The sequence below is a fragment of the Triticum aestivum genome, chromosome 2A (genome assembly GCF_018294505.1).
Source record: "Triticum aestivum cultivar Chinese Spring chromosome 2A, IWGSC CS RefSeq v2.1, whole genome shotgun sequence".
Taxonomy (NCBI): domain Eukaryota; kingdom Viridiplantae; phylum Streptophyta; class Magnoliopsida; order Poales; family Poaceae; genus Triticum; species Triticum aestivum.
In genome coordinates, this window is record NC_057797.1 from 370,711,032 (window position 1) to 370,725,157 (window position 14,126).

The 14,126-nt window shown below is 43.5% G+C and overlaps 1 protein-coding gene and 1 long non-coding RNA gene across 11 annotated transcripts; one reads left to right on the forward strand and one right to left on the reverse strand.

Moving 5' to 3' along the window:
* Window positions 1–1,410: 1,410 nt before the first annotated feature.
* On the reverse strand, window positions 1,411–5,128 carry LOC123188695 (uncharacterized). Of its 10 annotated transcripts, none has more exons than XR_006495106.1 (6): window positions 4,587–5,127; window positions 4,320–4,378; window positions 2,686–4,225; window positions 2,479–2,592; window positions 2,116–2,198; window positions 1,411–1,995 (listed from the first exon to the last, which is right to left on the reverse strand). XR_006495106.1 is itself a non-coding variant. In XM_044600926.1 (6 exons), the coding sequence occupies exons 4-6, from the start codon at window positions 2,797–2,799 to the stop codon at window positions 1,617–1,619; spliced, it is 576 nt and encodes a 191-aa protein (XP_044456861.1). In that variant the 5' UTR covers window positions 2,800–2,841; window positions 4,124–4,225; window positions 4,320–4,378; window positions 4,587–5,100; the 3' UTR covers window positions 1,411–1,616. The 10 variants fall into 10 exon arrangements, 3 of the variants coding, with proteins under 3 accessions (XP_044456861.1, XP_044456862.1, XP_044456860.1); XM_044600926.1 differs by lacking the exon at window positions 2,479–2,592 and having other exon boundaries at window positions 2,686–2,841; window positions 4,124–4,225; window positions 4,587–5,100; XR_006495108.1 differs by having other exon boundaries at window positions 1,411–1,990; window positions 2,479–4,225; window positions 4,587–5,128.
* Window positions 5,129–5,378: 250 nt separating this feature from the next.
* LOC123188697 (uncharacterized) lies at window positions 5,379–7,108 on the forward strand. The gene is made up of 3 exons (XR_006495110.1): window positions 5,379–6,661; window positions 6,733–6,807; window positions 6,933–7,108. It is a non-coding gene; the product is annotated as an uncharacterized lncRNA (long non-coding RNA).
* Window positions 7,109–14,126: the final 7,018 nt, after the last annotated feature.

The window sequence follows — 14,126 nt, forward strand, 5'->3', positions numbered from 1 at the left end:
TCCCGTTCATCAAATGACAACACATGTCTATGGTCAGGAAACTTAACCATCTTTGATTAACGAGCTAGTCAAGTAGAGGCATACTAGAGACACTTTGTTTGTCTATGTATTCACACATGTACTAAGTTTCCAGTTAATACAATTCTAGCATGAATAATAAACATTTACCATGATATAAGGAAATATAAATAACAACCTTATTATTGCCTCTAGGGCATATTTCCTTCAGAGGAGTCCTTGTCTTGATCACCAAGTCTTGTGGAATCCTCCTTGTATGCGTCATGGCTGCTCGAAGTGGCCCATGAGTGAACCGCCATGGGGGTCCTCGGCCCGGTCCACCTGGTCGAGAGACAACGTGGTGAGTACCCACTAGCCCAGGACACCATCAACGTGGAGAAGTCATCCCGAACAAGCCTCTTAAAGGATTATCTCCCATAGTAGTAAACATAAACAAAATATAACACATACGGTAAAAGTTGTCCCTACCAAATTCCACTTACCAAGAACACTACACTCCCGACGATGGCGCTAGAAAAGAGTCTTGATGACTCACAAGAATAGAGGGTCAATTTAGACCTTTCGAGAAATAAGAGTGTCAAACCCATCGAAGAGCAGAAGAAATTGACAAGCGTTTTCGATAAGGTTTCAGTGCAAATGATATAAAGATAGTTTGATAGCAAGATAAATAGTAACAAGGTAACAAGTAACAAAATTAATAAAGTGCAGCAAGTGGCCAAATCCTTATTGCTGCTAAGGACAAGCCGATTGTGCTTCTTATAATGACTAAAACATTCATGAGGACACACGAGGATCTCGCTAAGTTACTTTCACAATGATTCATCAGCGGTTGGGAAACGACGACCATCGGTGTTGGAAAACTGTGTTGCGCCTTGCCGCAGTGCTATTACCGGTGATGGCAAAGAAGCTGCAATGGCGGCGACCACGAGCTGAACATTTGCTGGAACCGACGACTTTGAGTTCTGCAACCGGCGATGGCAGAAGCTACTACCAGCGACTTATTTTTTGTTGCAACCATGCACGGATTTGCTGGAACAAAAGGTCGACGGTCGTGACGGCGATGTTGCTTTGCTGCAATGGCGATGCAATTTTGTTGGAACCGGTGACTGCCGCCGCTACAACTGGCGACGACCGTGCTACGACATGATGCTGCAACCAACAAAAGAAGTGTTGGAACCATGGTGTCATTTTTTTCCTGGAACCGATGAGGTTGTTTGCTACAACCAGCGATGTATATGTTTTGACCTGCACGGGAAGTTACAACCGTCATTGACGACGATGACATTTTTTGATGCAATTGTCGTCTCCGCTTGCTACGTCCGGCAATGAAAATCGTTACTACGACGACGACCATGTTTCTTCGCGACTAATCTTTATCTTACTACTATTAAAAGACCAAACATGACTTCCCCTACATCCACACCAGAAAGTGCACACGGGATAACCCCCCACGTCCGATCAGACCCACTTGATACCATCCAACTGTCCACGTTACATCAACCATACTACAATCAAATCAACGGTTCACAACAAATGTTTTGCCGGCAGACTCCCCCATTCAGGATGTTACACAACCCCACGATGACACCTCCTGGGAATTAAACAGCACCTCCACGATCTACGCCGCCACCACGCCAGGAACCGCCGTGATCAGCGCTGGTGTATGCGATGTCCTCGACCCGGTAGACATCCTCGACCCGCCTTGCTCCCCTACCTCTCCTCGCCCCTCCGTCGTCGCCACGCCGCCCTAGCCCCTCGTGGCCGCAATGTCCTCCGCCCCGGTGCACGTCATTCCTCGACCCGCCTTGCTGCCCAACCTTTCCTCGCCCCGCCTTCATCGCCACACCGCTGCCGTCCCTGGTGGTCGCGACGTCCTCCACCCGGTGGTCGTCCTCGACAACGGCGTGCTGCCCTACCTGCGGTGTCATCACCCCGTGTGGCCCGTAGCATCTCGAGGACATATGACTACTTTCTGACCTGCCAGTGCATAGGTTAGATCATTTGAATTCGCAAGTATAGAGATCAGGCAGAAGACAAAAGGAAATTGCTCTTTTAATCTGACAATCTATAATTTGTACTATGAAATTTGATACTTACAGTACATCATGATCTGCATGACAAACTGAGTTGACAATATGGCATCCTTTGAGCATAGTGGGGCACGTACTCCCTTTCAGGACCTGACAAGCAACGACAATTCAGGTAAATACATATATCATGTACTCTTACGTACTTCAATCTTGTAAATCCAAAATATATCGTTGCCTCACAGGTCAAAAAACAGATCCAAAAGAACTAAAGAGACAAAGGGAATGGGAGAGGTAAAAAGGGATGCAATACTAAAAAATTATGACAGGAGGCAAGGGATTTAAGAAAGCTATGTCTGCTATTATAAATGTAACCAACACTCTATCAAAGCCACCCGTGGCCATGTCGCCTGGTTACTCCATTTTCTCATACATTTCATGAATCACAAGTAAAGTCGTATTAATCAAGTCTTCTTTTGGACATGTTTTGACATTGTGGACAGGCCCAGTGCGCAGTCTGCTGTCACCCCACAACGACACACCCCAGCTGCGGAAGGTCATGTGTTCTCTTGTCAAACATAATACCTTAGTTTGTGTCTCAACAACTGACATTGTACATACAATTATGATGCAGGCATACCTGTTGATATGATAATGAGTGATCAAACTCCACTTCATGCTCCAAATTCATTAAGAGCACACCAGACAGTGTTGGTTCTAACAAGGAAAATGTCCATAATATCGACTCTGACATTGAGTCCTCCCAACCGACTGTGTTACGACCGCCACTTCAAGCCTACAGATGCAGCACTCCATATGGTACTCAATTGTGGCTCATATTATCTATCATACTTAATTGACACTTACACCGTACATCTGATTGACAAAACACTTTTGCTCATGTTGTCTTGTACCTAATTAACACTTATTATACAGAAGCAAAACAAGCACTCAAGAGGCGGATGGAAAGTGGCCAATATGAGCAACATAGACAAGGTATATTACAAAGCCTACGTGACAAACGGCGTCGAGCCAAATCTACAGTAGTCATTACAACGATAGAACAAAAACAATCCCACACAGGTGATGCCAGCTACATGAAACACTGCATATCCAATCTTTGATTTCCTAACTTACAGTCACTCAATTTCTATAGCTGATGAAGATTGTGATTACCTACAGAGCATCTACGAGTAAGGTCAGGTGGAAGTGTGTTCTTATTGAGTGCATGCATCTCTAAGATGATAAAGATCGGTTGCTATCTGTCCTCAGATGACACAGATGCCACACCAGCATGGGTATTAAACAGAGCCAAAGAGTATTTTGGAAAATGATATGGCTAGTCTTACTTTTCTACATATTTCTATGAATTACAACGAGAACGACCGGTTCGTCCACATAGGAGTACAACTAAAATAATCATTTTCTTCAGATATTCATTCCAATAAACATGGACGACGTTCACTGGTACCTATGTGTTATAAATGCCAGGAAACTATGTGTTCAAGTGTCGACTCGCTAGGCCCATCAATGAACCGCAAGGACTTCACTAATACGGTCAGTAGTTAGTCCTACTGACCCATCTTTTCATAAGAAGCTATTTTTCCTCTTATTTCTCACTTTTCATGCTCATACTTTTTTCATTTGTTGGTACAACAGCTAGAAGGACCGGATGATTTATTCAAATATGCATCCGAGCACATGGAATTAAAATCCAGTAAGTGGATTGATCTAAATGTTACAACATGGAAAAGAGAATAATATATTAAGAGCAGTCTTCAGACGACTGGGTACGCCTCCTAATATAACTCAAACCATTTATGCTTAATAGGGTACATTTGGTATGTTGTTATGTTTATTTTTTCACTGCTTAGCACTCCTGAAGCACATTTCATTAACAGATTTGGTATGCCAATGCAATTGACAGACCACCTCACATGAGATCTGGCCTAAATAATGAAGCTCAAGGCCATACATTTCATTGGGTTGCATATAGTATAGAAAATGTGTTACCATTTCTAGATTTGAACAACAAATATGTTACTCCTCGCATGGAAAGAAGCAGATAGATAGCATACCTGTATGTGTTTCACTAACATTCTTCCACTACTCTATATCATCCATGCCAACATAGAGAAATAGAAACATCTCACAAATGAATGACAATGTGGCGAAGGCGCCTGTTGTGCATACAATGGCATAAGCATCAGTAAAGTTCAGATGTCAAATGATGGAGCCAGATGTATTTTTGATACAAATAGTGCAGATACCAACCTGCTTGTGACCCTGGAACTCTTTGTTACTTAGTGCCGGTAATAATGCGACATTACAACCTGAGAATACCACAGGAATCAAGCAACCACCACAAAAAATGACTCAACATCAATTATAGCCAGCTGATTGTGACAAATTAAGCCACCCGGGATTCAAATCCACAACTCAATTAGCTTTGTCACAACATGGTTGACTCAAAAATGTCACCTGACTAAATCCCCACTGATAACCATAGGTGCACTAACAACATCTAATCGAACATTATACCTTCAGCAACCGAGCACGTACACAAGCTGCGAACTCTTTCCGGAGCGACTGTGTGAGCCAAGCACGGGGGGCGATGATTACGGCGGGCACAATGGACTGAATCTCGGTCCAATTCGAGATGCCTCCTCCCACATCATGTACAGCAGCTCGCATCTCGATCTGCTCTGGGCAGTACGATGGCGGGGGCAGAGCTGATCTAGGGAAGATGAGCGGGGTTGGCGGCGAGGCAAGGCCGCGGTGGTGACAGGAGCTAGCGGGGAGAGGCCGTTGTGTGGATAAGGGCCGGCGGGGAGAGGTCGTCGTGGGGGTAAGGGCCGGCGGGGCGGGGCTATGGTGGGGATAGGACGAGACGGGGCGAGGCCGTGGTGGTTGTGTTGGTGGTGTGGGTTGGGGGAGAGGGGCCGCCGGGCATCGCCGTGGCCGGAGAACGGCGTGCTGCAGAGGAGGCGTCGTGCTACAGAGGAGGATGCTGGCGGAGGAATCAAGTCATGAGTGGAGAAAGCAAAGTGATAGTGTTTCACGATCTCACCGCACACCACTGGAGAAACCGAGAAAACAAAGTGCGACGGGTTATCCTGTTGCTCCTTCTTTTATTTTACTTTTTACCGGCTGCTCTTTATTAGTGTTCCTCTGTTTTTTTACAAAAATCCGACCTCTGGTTGCTTTTCTGTGGCCTAATTACGCCACCCAGACTAAACCGATCATCGACCAAATGGATCATCGGGCGTGTCTCTTTTGTTTCATTTTTAATATATATGATTGACAACACATTCAGTGAAGAATATTTATATGGGTTCCTCTCTAAATAATTATGCATTAAAAATTCATTTTTTTATTTATAGCCCTTTTGTTCATTTGATTTATATAAAAAATGTGTTCAAAAATTCAATTCCTTTATTCATAGCCCTTTTGGTCATTTGATTTATATTAGCGGCAAGTGTTCAATTCTTTTTCCATTGAGCGTGTCCGGTATGGCTGTGTGGTTCAGTTATCATCATTTTATTATACGAATAATTTTTATTAATATTTTTGTTATTAAGCATAACAAAAAAATATCTAGGTCATCTTGTGGTCTCTCGATGTTAAATTACATGGAGTACTTCACGGGAGATAGTTTGTCCGACACTCCCGAACATGTATATTTTGCATCATATCCTGATACTAATTATTTTGTGTTGTATCATTATTTGAAAACTAAGTTTTATTACTGCTTTACTTTAGGTTCACATGGCAGATTTTAGAACAAAATTATGTGTCATTTTAGTCGACTCAGAATTCAATGATGACGATATAAGAAACCGAGATTTGGATGATGATGAAACCAACACAGATCCTACTCATTGTATGATCGTCGAAACACCTCCTAACAAACCCAAAGCATCCAACTCATCGCCACAAGTTGAGCTCATCTCATGATCATTTATCATTTTGCCGTTTGTCACTCCAACAAATGATGAGTTAATAGATGAACTTTGCTTGTTCATCAACATGGTTGATGATGTCCCGTTGCTAGAGTAAGACACATTCTACCAGTTTATTTTTGTTTCTAATAAATTATTACTCTTGTATAATTATAATTGACAAAATTCTCATTTCACAAGAGCGAATGGGTGAAAAGCTCTCAACCTTACCCTATCAGTTTAAACTTGAGACATGTAAAGAACATATTTAAAAAAATGAGTACATGGATCCTGGTTGTTTTAACATGGCTGTGAGGATACTGGCGTGCCATGACGTCTAGCTTGCTAGAGTGTGATACGATAAGATTTGAATTCAAATTAATTGTTTATTTGGTCTTAATAAATGATATTGATTGATGTATTTCTAGATGCATGTATTCTTGTAGATTTTATTGCATTGTGATATTCTTGGGTTATTTTTATTGTTTGTCTTGGGCCAACATAAAAAAGTTATTTCTATTTTGGACCCGCTTTCGATACCCACTTTCGTAAAGTATATTCTTGAAACTATAGTCAACGATCTAAACCTTGCACTCTAAGCTGCAACCCTGCCTTGAAGGACGACATTTTTATATGGGGACGCAAAGTTCTTGTTGTTCCCACAAACTCATACAGGTAATAATCTTGTCAATACATCACAATTTAATTGATTCATTCAACTCGCATGTAACATTTCATACATGCAGTCCATGTCTGGTTATTTGGTTTTCAACTTAATGCACTCATGGCATGATGGGACGCTACATTTTCTAGTACCGAAGGTAAATGCTGACACCATGCTCGTTTCTACACACGTCACACGTGTTTTTTTAAATTACAATGTTATATAATGCATATCTAGGATGATTTTGAACTGAGGAAGTGATTTTTGGTTCATATTTTGAAGTATGAAGAGAATGAAGTTCTAAACAATATCCCAGTCTTAGAACGAAGCATTATAGACCACATCAAAAGATGGACCTTTCAGAGAGGATCATCATCAAATAATGATTACTAGATAATGTTGCTTAGTTGTTATTTTTAAGTATTTTTGTAATAAGTAACAATTAAAAATACATTTATGTGACCGTTGATTTTATGTGAAGACATGTGTATTGGTCGTTTGTACATGAGCGAGTTTTTTCATTATTTTCTTGGAATTTTGGGATCACAACATTTCAACCATGGAAGTCTTTCACGGGTCAAACAAGACCCATGAATTAATCTAAATAAATTGCTACATTAAAATCATTGGGCGTGACACACATTTAAATGTTCAGGTAAAAACACAAGACAAACTTCATGTTTTTATTGTAGTTCATTAGGATACGTGCGTTGCACGTGCACTCTTACTAGTTCCTAATGAAACAGTTGATAGGATTACGTTCATGGTTTTTTTCGTCTGGTTTATTTTCGTCTCGTTTAGTTTCGTCTCATCTTTCATCATCATATCTTCACATTGATTTTTTTACCCTCCAAACAAAAACTATGTTAACATGTGCAAACTTTCCTAACCACGCATGTCACAAACAGGCAGATACTAATATCATGTTACCAAAAATTAAACACCATTTTCATAGAAATCTATTCAAAATCCTAACTTTCCTAACACATCGATTCTTACCTTTCTTAATCTTTCTACTCCTAATCTCTACTTCTAAGTCTGAGTACGAAGGTTGTCGCTTTTTTGTTTGTTCGCTCCTCCCCTCCCATCTATCGAAAGCATCTGGCACCGACCGATTTTTTCGGAGCTGACAACGGTTTTTTTTTGTTTTTTTGGAGGATCCCGATTTTGATTTTCTTTCCAGTCTTTCCAAACAATCCCCACCCGATCTGAATCAGGGGTTGCCTCCCTTTCAAGTTCCTACCCATCCCGTCCGTTCTACAAGCCATGGAAGAGAGAGGGCGCAGATGGGAGCATGGTGGCCTCTGGACCATCACGCGGGAAAAGGACATGCCGATGCACTGCCGCCCACCTCGCCGCCGCCGCTGCTCGCGTGACGGTTCTCCTCCGTCCACCCCCACCTCCAACTCGATCTCCGGCTATCGCAACCCTGCAGATGGCCAAGTCTGGGTACAAGCACCTGCCGCGCATCACGGAGGACACAGCCCGCACGCCGCTCTTAGCGTCGTCTTGTACGTGGCCAACTGCGGGCCTACGGTGGTGCCGACCCACGACGATCTCGCCTTGCCTTTGAGGCCACCGCCACGCACTGGCGGAGCTTCGGCAAGGCCGATTGCGCCGTGGCCCGCCCAAGTCTGAAGCAAAAAGCTAATTATATAGTACTGCAGCTCACAGCGCTGACGGACATCGTACAGAAAACGCAGCAGAGTCGTACGCGTAGGATTCACAGCGATGCAGGCTCAGAGTTCGACCGCGACTGCGGCCTCATAGTGCAGTAGGAAGCACACATAAGCCGCCGGCTGCCGCGACGCCGGCCGCCGGCCACCGGAGCACCGCACACATCAATGTCCCACGGACGGACGGCCAACCGGCACACGTGTATTCAGCCGACCCACGCGACAACGCAACGGTAGGCGGCGACCCAAACACCCAACTAACTAGCTTCTTCTCTCAATCCATGAGAATCACTACTAATGTGTATCCCTGCAAGCAGCATAGCTAATCGATTTGAATGGTTCTCAATTTTATTCCCCTAAATTCAACTTAGGTCATTGTTCGTTAAATCATCCCCTAAATTCGACCCCAATAAACATAAATAATCCACTGAAGATCTGTTCTTAACACTTTACAAGTTCACAACAGATGCCAAGTTTACAGTTTACAAGTTCACAACAAAAATAGTGTTGTTGTTTACTGTCTAACAGTGCACTCAATTGTCGTTTACTGTCAATTTGGTAGCGCTGTTTACTATACTTTGATAGCTTAAATAAATAAATAAATAAATAAATAAATATATATATATATATATATGGTTAATAATTTGGAAACATTTGTATTCCCTGGCCGGCGAACATGCCTCTAGCGTACATGGCTTGCGTGTGGTTGTAATCTCCTGGTATAAACCCTTCTTCTATCAATGCAAAGATACGCAGCTTGCGTATTCACAAAAAAATAAAACATTTGTATTCCCTGACCCGCCCAACTTTTCTTTTATAGCTCCGCCACTGCGCGCCACGGATGACAGCGGCGAGTGTCATCGTCCGTTTTCATGAGCCCTCCACCACCGTGGCCGTGATGGCCGCGTCCCAGTTGCGCTCAAGGCCCTGGTCACCATCTCTGTTCCCCTGGTGGCTCTCTCGTCGTGCATTCACTTGGTCGATGAGTTCGTCACTGCCGTCGAGGAACATGTCATTTAACTTGAGCCCCAGCCGTTAAGCTTGTTACTAATAAGTTTGGGTTCAGTAGAATATGTAATTTTGTTCCTTCTGCAGGAGCTTCTTGCATATGTGGACAGGATGCTGTTGGCTAATGCAGCTGACTTGTGCCACTCAAACTGCTGATTTTGTGTTGCAGCCGCTTTCTCACACTGCTGACTTGTGCCACACTGGCGGAGCTTCGGCAAGGCCGATTGGGCCGTGGCCCGCCCAAGTCTGGAGCAAAAAGCTAATTATATAGTACTGCAGCTCACAGCGCTGACGGACACCGTACAGAAAGCGCAGCAGAGTCGTACGCGTAGGATTCACAGCGATGCAGGCTCAGGGTTCGACCGCGACTGCGGCCTCATAGTGCAGTAGGAAGCACACATAAGCCGCCGGCTGCCGCGACGCCGGCCCCGGCCACCGGAGCACCGCACACATCAGTGTCCCACGGACGGACGGCCAACCGGCACACGTGTATTCAGCCGACCCACGCGACAACGCAACGGTAGGCGGCGACCCAAGCACCCAACTAGCTAGCTTCTTCTCTCAATCCATGAGAATCACTACTAATGTGTATCCCTGCAAGCAGCATAGCTAATCGATTTGAATGATTCTCAATTTTATTCCCCTAAATTCAACTTAGGTCATTGTTCGTTAAATCATCCCCTAAATCCCCTAAATTCGACCCCAATAAACATAAATAATCCATTGAAGATCTGTTCTTGACACTTTACAAGTTCACAACAGATGCCAAGTTTACAGTTTACAAGTTCACAACAAAAATAGTGTTGTTGTTTACTGTCTAACAGTGCACTCAATTGTCGTTTACTGTCAATTTGGTAGCGCTGTTTACTATACTTTGATAGCTTAAATAAATAAATAAATATATATATATATATATATATATATATATATATATATATATGGTTAATAATTTGGAAACATTTGTATTCCCTGGCCGGCGAACATGCCTCTAGCGTACATGGCTTGCGTGTGGTTGTAATCTCCTGGTATAAACCCTTCTTCTATCAATGCAAAGATACGCAGCTTGCGTATTCACAAAAAAATAAAACATTTGTATTCCCTGGCCCGCCCAACTTTTCTTTTGTAGCTCCGCCACTGCATGAGAGTATGCTCATGTTGAAGAAGTTACAGTAATAATGATGGGCGCGATAAATATTTGTTATATAGCACACATTCCTAATAAATATCACATGTGGACGATTTACTTTTTGTGTTATTAGAATTTCATTGCACTATCAAACGGTAAAATATGAGTGCCATGTCAGAATATGGTTCTTGAGTCGAAAGGTCATATTCGAGATTGCAGGTTTTATGACATTGGAGTAATGTTCGTAAATTATATATTGCCTTCGAGTTTGGAGCTGGAATAATGAATGTGCTGCCTTTAGATATATGAACACCTATTGTATATTTCTTTCAAGACATGATAACTACTATTATTTGGATTGTTCCCGTGAACTGGTTTGACCTTGACTAAGAAGTACAATGTTTGTAGGTTGTTTGACCTACTATATCAAGTAGCACTTGACTTTCCATGGCTCTCCCCGCATTTGCACAAAAAAAAGAGTTAGTACACACTACGTAGAGCTATGGAGATTAGAACTGAAAATGTTGTCCTACGGTTTATTAACTGATATAAATCATGCATAATCCTCTACATTAAAAAATAAACCAGACACAGAATAATATACTTTTTCCAAGTACTACCTCCAGATGGGCAGGGGGTCCTGCATTTTATAAAGAAGAAGAAGAGAGTTGCCCGGTTAATTAGGGGAAACCAGGTGAAAAGCAGATACAAAGGGCACACAGTCCACCACCGTTCGTGATGGAACTACTGCTTTTGTGAAATATCACATGAGCTAGATTACTAACACTGATCTAATGCTTGTATGGCAACCTATTCCTTTATCGGCTCAATTACAGAGTTTGTGATTATGTGAATGATGTAATGGAGCTAAGGAAAACCAAGGTAACAATTACTGAGACTCTTCCCAGGCAGTTTCAATCATATCCGTGTTTGCTTTCTGTTTTCTCCTGCCTAGAGGTGTGTACATTTATTCCAACCCAGGTTTCTTTCAAGAAGGATCCAGATATGTGTTCGAGGAATGTCTCCATGATAAAACATCACCTTCAAGTTTGGTGATAGTTATGCTATCAAACTTTTAATGGGGATCTCATTTTGTATTTTTTATGGAGCACTGGGCATATTGGTGAGACTTGTGAGGATGTGCCTAGGCTGAGGATGGCCGCTATGTCGGTGCCAAGTGACATGTGTTTAAATGGAGTATCCTTGTCAGGAGAGCTGATTGCTGAAATATTGTAGTTTATGGATGAAAGGATTCATCATGTTGCGGCCTTCGTTAGTAGTGGACTCTCAGGAATTAATCAAGGGTGCTATGCTATTTTAAGCTGAGATTCTATCGTAGTTATATTTATTTTTGCTTATCTAGCTGTTTGCCATGCAGTTCTCGTTATTGATGGGAACATTTGTTTTCTCAGATCATATCTGGTGGTACTATAGCATGGCTTTCGATATTCTAATGTATTTTAAATTTATTTTTTGGTTTATTTTCTAACTTCTTACAACTCACGGTGGATTTGGTATAACTCAGTAAGAACAATGATAGATCAGTAGTTGGTTACTTGAAGTGTCTGGCAACAGTATTTTGTTTCGGGTTTAGCAAGATTATCATTGACGTGAGAATATGTGTGATGTCCACTTGTCCTATAAAAATTAGGTGGACACACGCCTCCCCCCCCCCAAAAAAAATATATATTATCCAGCAGATATGGATGTGGATTGGGGTTAGTCTACTGAGTTACGGCTAATGTTCCTACTTTAGAAAATGTGGTAAAATTGTGTTTCATTAGAGATGGCTTTGCAGAATTTGCATGACCGAGCCATTTATATTTTTTTCCATCAAGTCGTACAATTTTTTGGTTATGATAGAAGAGTAAATCCATTGGCTGATTGCTTCAAGAGTTGATAACGGACCCCGTGGCGTATCAGTTGCATGCCCAACAATGGATATGTTTTTATTTCATGGTAATGCATGGCATTTCAACTCTATGTTGCAATGTAGTAATGGATCAGGAGACATCATATCGGGGGGGGGGGGTGGGGGCGTCATGAACGGTGCTCACCTCCTCCCCCTTTATGGTGGTGGCAGATCAACACAAACACATGGGAGGAGGGGATTAGGGCAGCCCGTGGGGAAGTAAGATATGAAGGAGAGAGGGCTCCACTGCAAAGGTGAGGTGGTCGTCATCTGGTTTTAAATTAGGGAGTTCCAGTGAGAAATGTTCCGCTATGGCCGAAAAACGAGTAGGAATGGGAAGGTCTAGCAGAAAAAAGTGAGTGGGGATTTTTGTGTTGGGCTCGCGTGTTGGCGATAACATGGCGGATAGTCCGAAAAACCATATTTCTCCCCATATATGGTCTGGATTTCAGGAATCCCGGACTGTCCTGACGGCTGAATTTCGAGGAGCTGAGAGAAATGAGCTTCTACTTTCAATACGATCTTAATTATTTATTTAATCTATTTATACCAAATGGTAGCCATGAGCTTCTACTTTCAATACGATTTTAATTATTTATTTAATCGATTTATATCAAATGGTAGTCCGTAGCAATGCACGGGCATTCTACTAGTGAAAATGTGTTCCTCAGTGGCGATGAGAGATGACAATTACATGCGGCCGAGGGGAGGGGAGGGCACGAGAGGTGCGAGTTGATGGACAAGCGCATGCAAGTGTAGAGCCAAGGGCGGGCGTACAGATCTGCAACCATCGCCTTCTTTCGCTACGACCGACAACGAAAATCGCTACTACTCCGATGGTCATGTTTCTTCGTGACTAACGAATGTGTTCCTCAGTGAGGACGGAAGACGACGAGGGCAGGCGGTTCGCTGGTTGGACAAATAAGGCGGCTAAGAGCAACTCTAGTAGACTCTGCAAAAGCTTGACCCGCAAAACGCGTTTGCAGTTTCATGACGATTGTGTTTGTGGCTCGAAAACTAGCGCAGCTGAACAAATACTGTAAAACAAACTGTAAAACTGGAATAAAGAGCTCCTTCCTCCAGTCCGACCGTTGCTGCCCCTTCCTCCAGCCGGCCATGCCGGCCGCGCCCAACCCCGTCACCCGCAGGCCATGCCCCGTCACCCGTCGGTTGCGCCCCGTCCCTGCTGGTCGCGCCCCATCATCGTGCCGGTTGCGTCCCAGCCTCGCCGGCCACGCCCCGTCGCCTGCGTCGTTCATGCCCAGCCTTGTCGGCCATGCCCTGTCGCCTACGTCGTCCGCGCCTTACTCTATTGCCAGGCGAGCCGTGCCCCTTTGTCTGCCGCGTCGAGAGGATTTCGGCGGCCAGGCTGAGGTCATGGGAGGCCACGACGATGTCGAGCTCGTCCAATTCAAACCGGCGGTGATCGATTGCGGCGTCTAGCGGCCTTTTCCGATGTGCAGTGATGAATTCCGGCGAGTTTAGGGCGGATTCCGGCAAACTCCGCCGCGGCGTATTTGCTCCGACGAGATTTGACCGGTATACGGGGGCCTCTAAATTCGGCCTTCCAACCTTCAAAGATAAGGGTTTCGGGTGTGCATTTGCGGTGGCCCTTAAAATTTTTACGGTTGGACCATTTTTACGGTTTCTGTTTTGGACAATTTTCTTTCCAAAACTGTAAAACATAAATTTTTTACGGATTTAACCACTTATGCGGGGTCTGCTAGAGATGCTGTAAGGACAAGCATGAGGCG

Excerpts from the sequence above, each read along its gene's own strand:
- LOC123188695 (XM_044600925.1), bottom strand. The coding sequence starts at position 4,739 with ATGCGAGCTGCTGTACATGATGTGGGAGGAGGCATCTCGAATTGGACC. Across the intron at positions 2,199-4,586 it reads TACGTGCTCGGTTGCTGAAG|GTCCTGAAAGGGAGTACGTG; the intron begins GTATAATGTTCG and ends GTTGCTTGTCAG. Across the intron at positions 1,996-2,115 it reads CATGCAGATCATGATGTACT|GTCAGAAAGTAGTCATATGT; the intron begins GTAAGTATCAAA and ends ATGCACTGGCAG.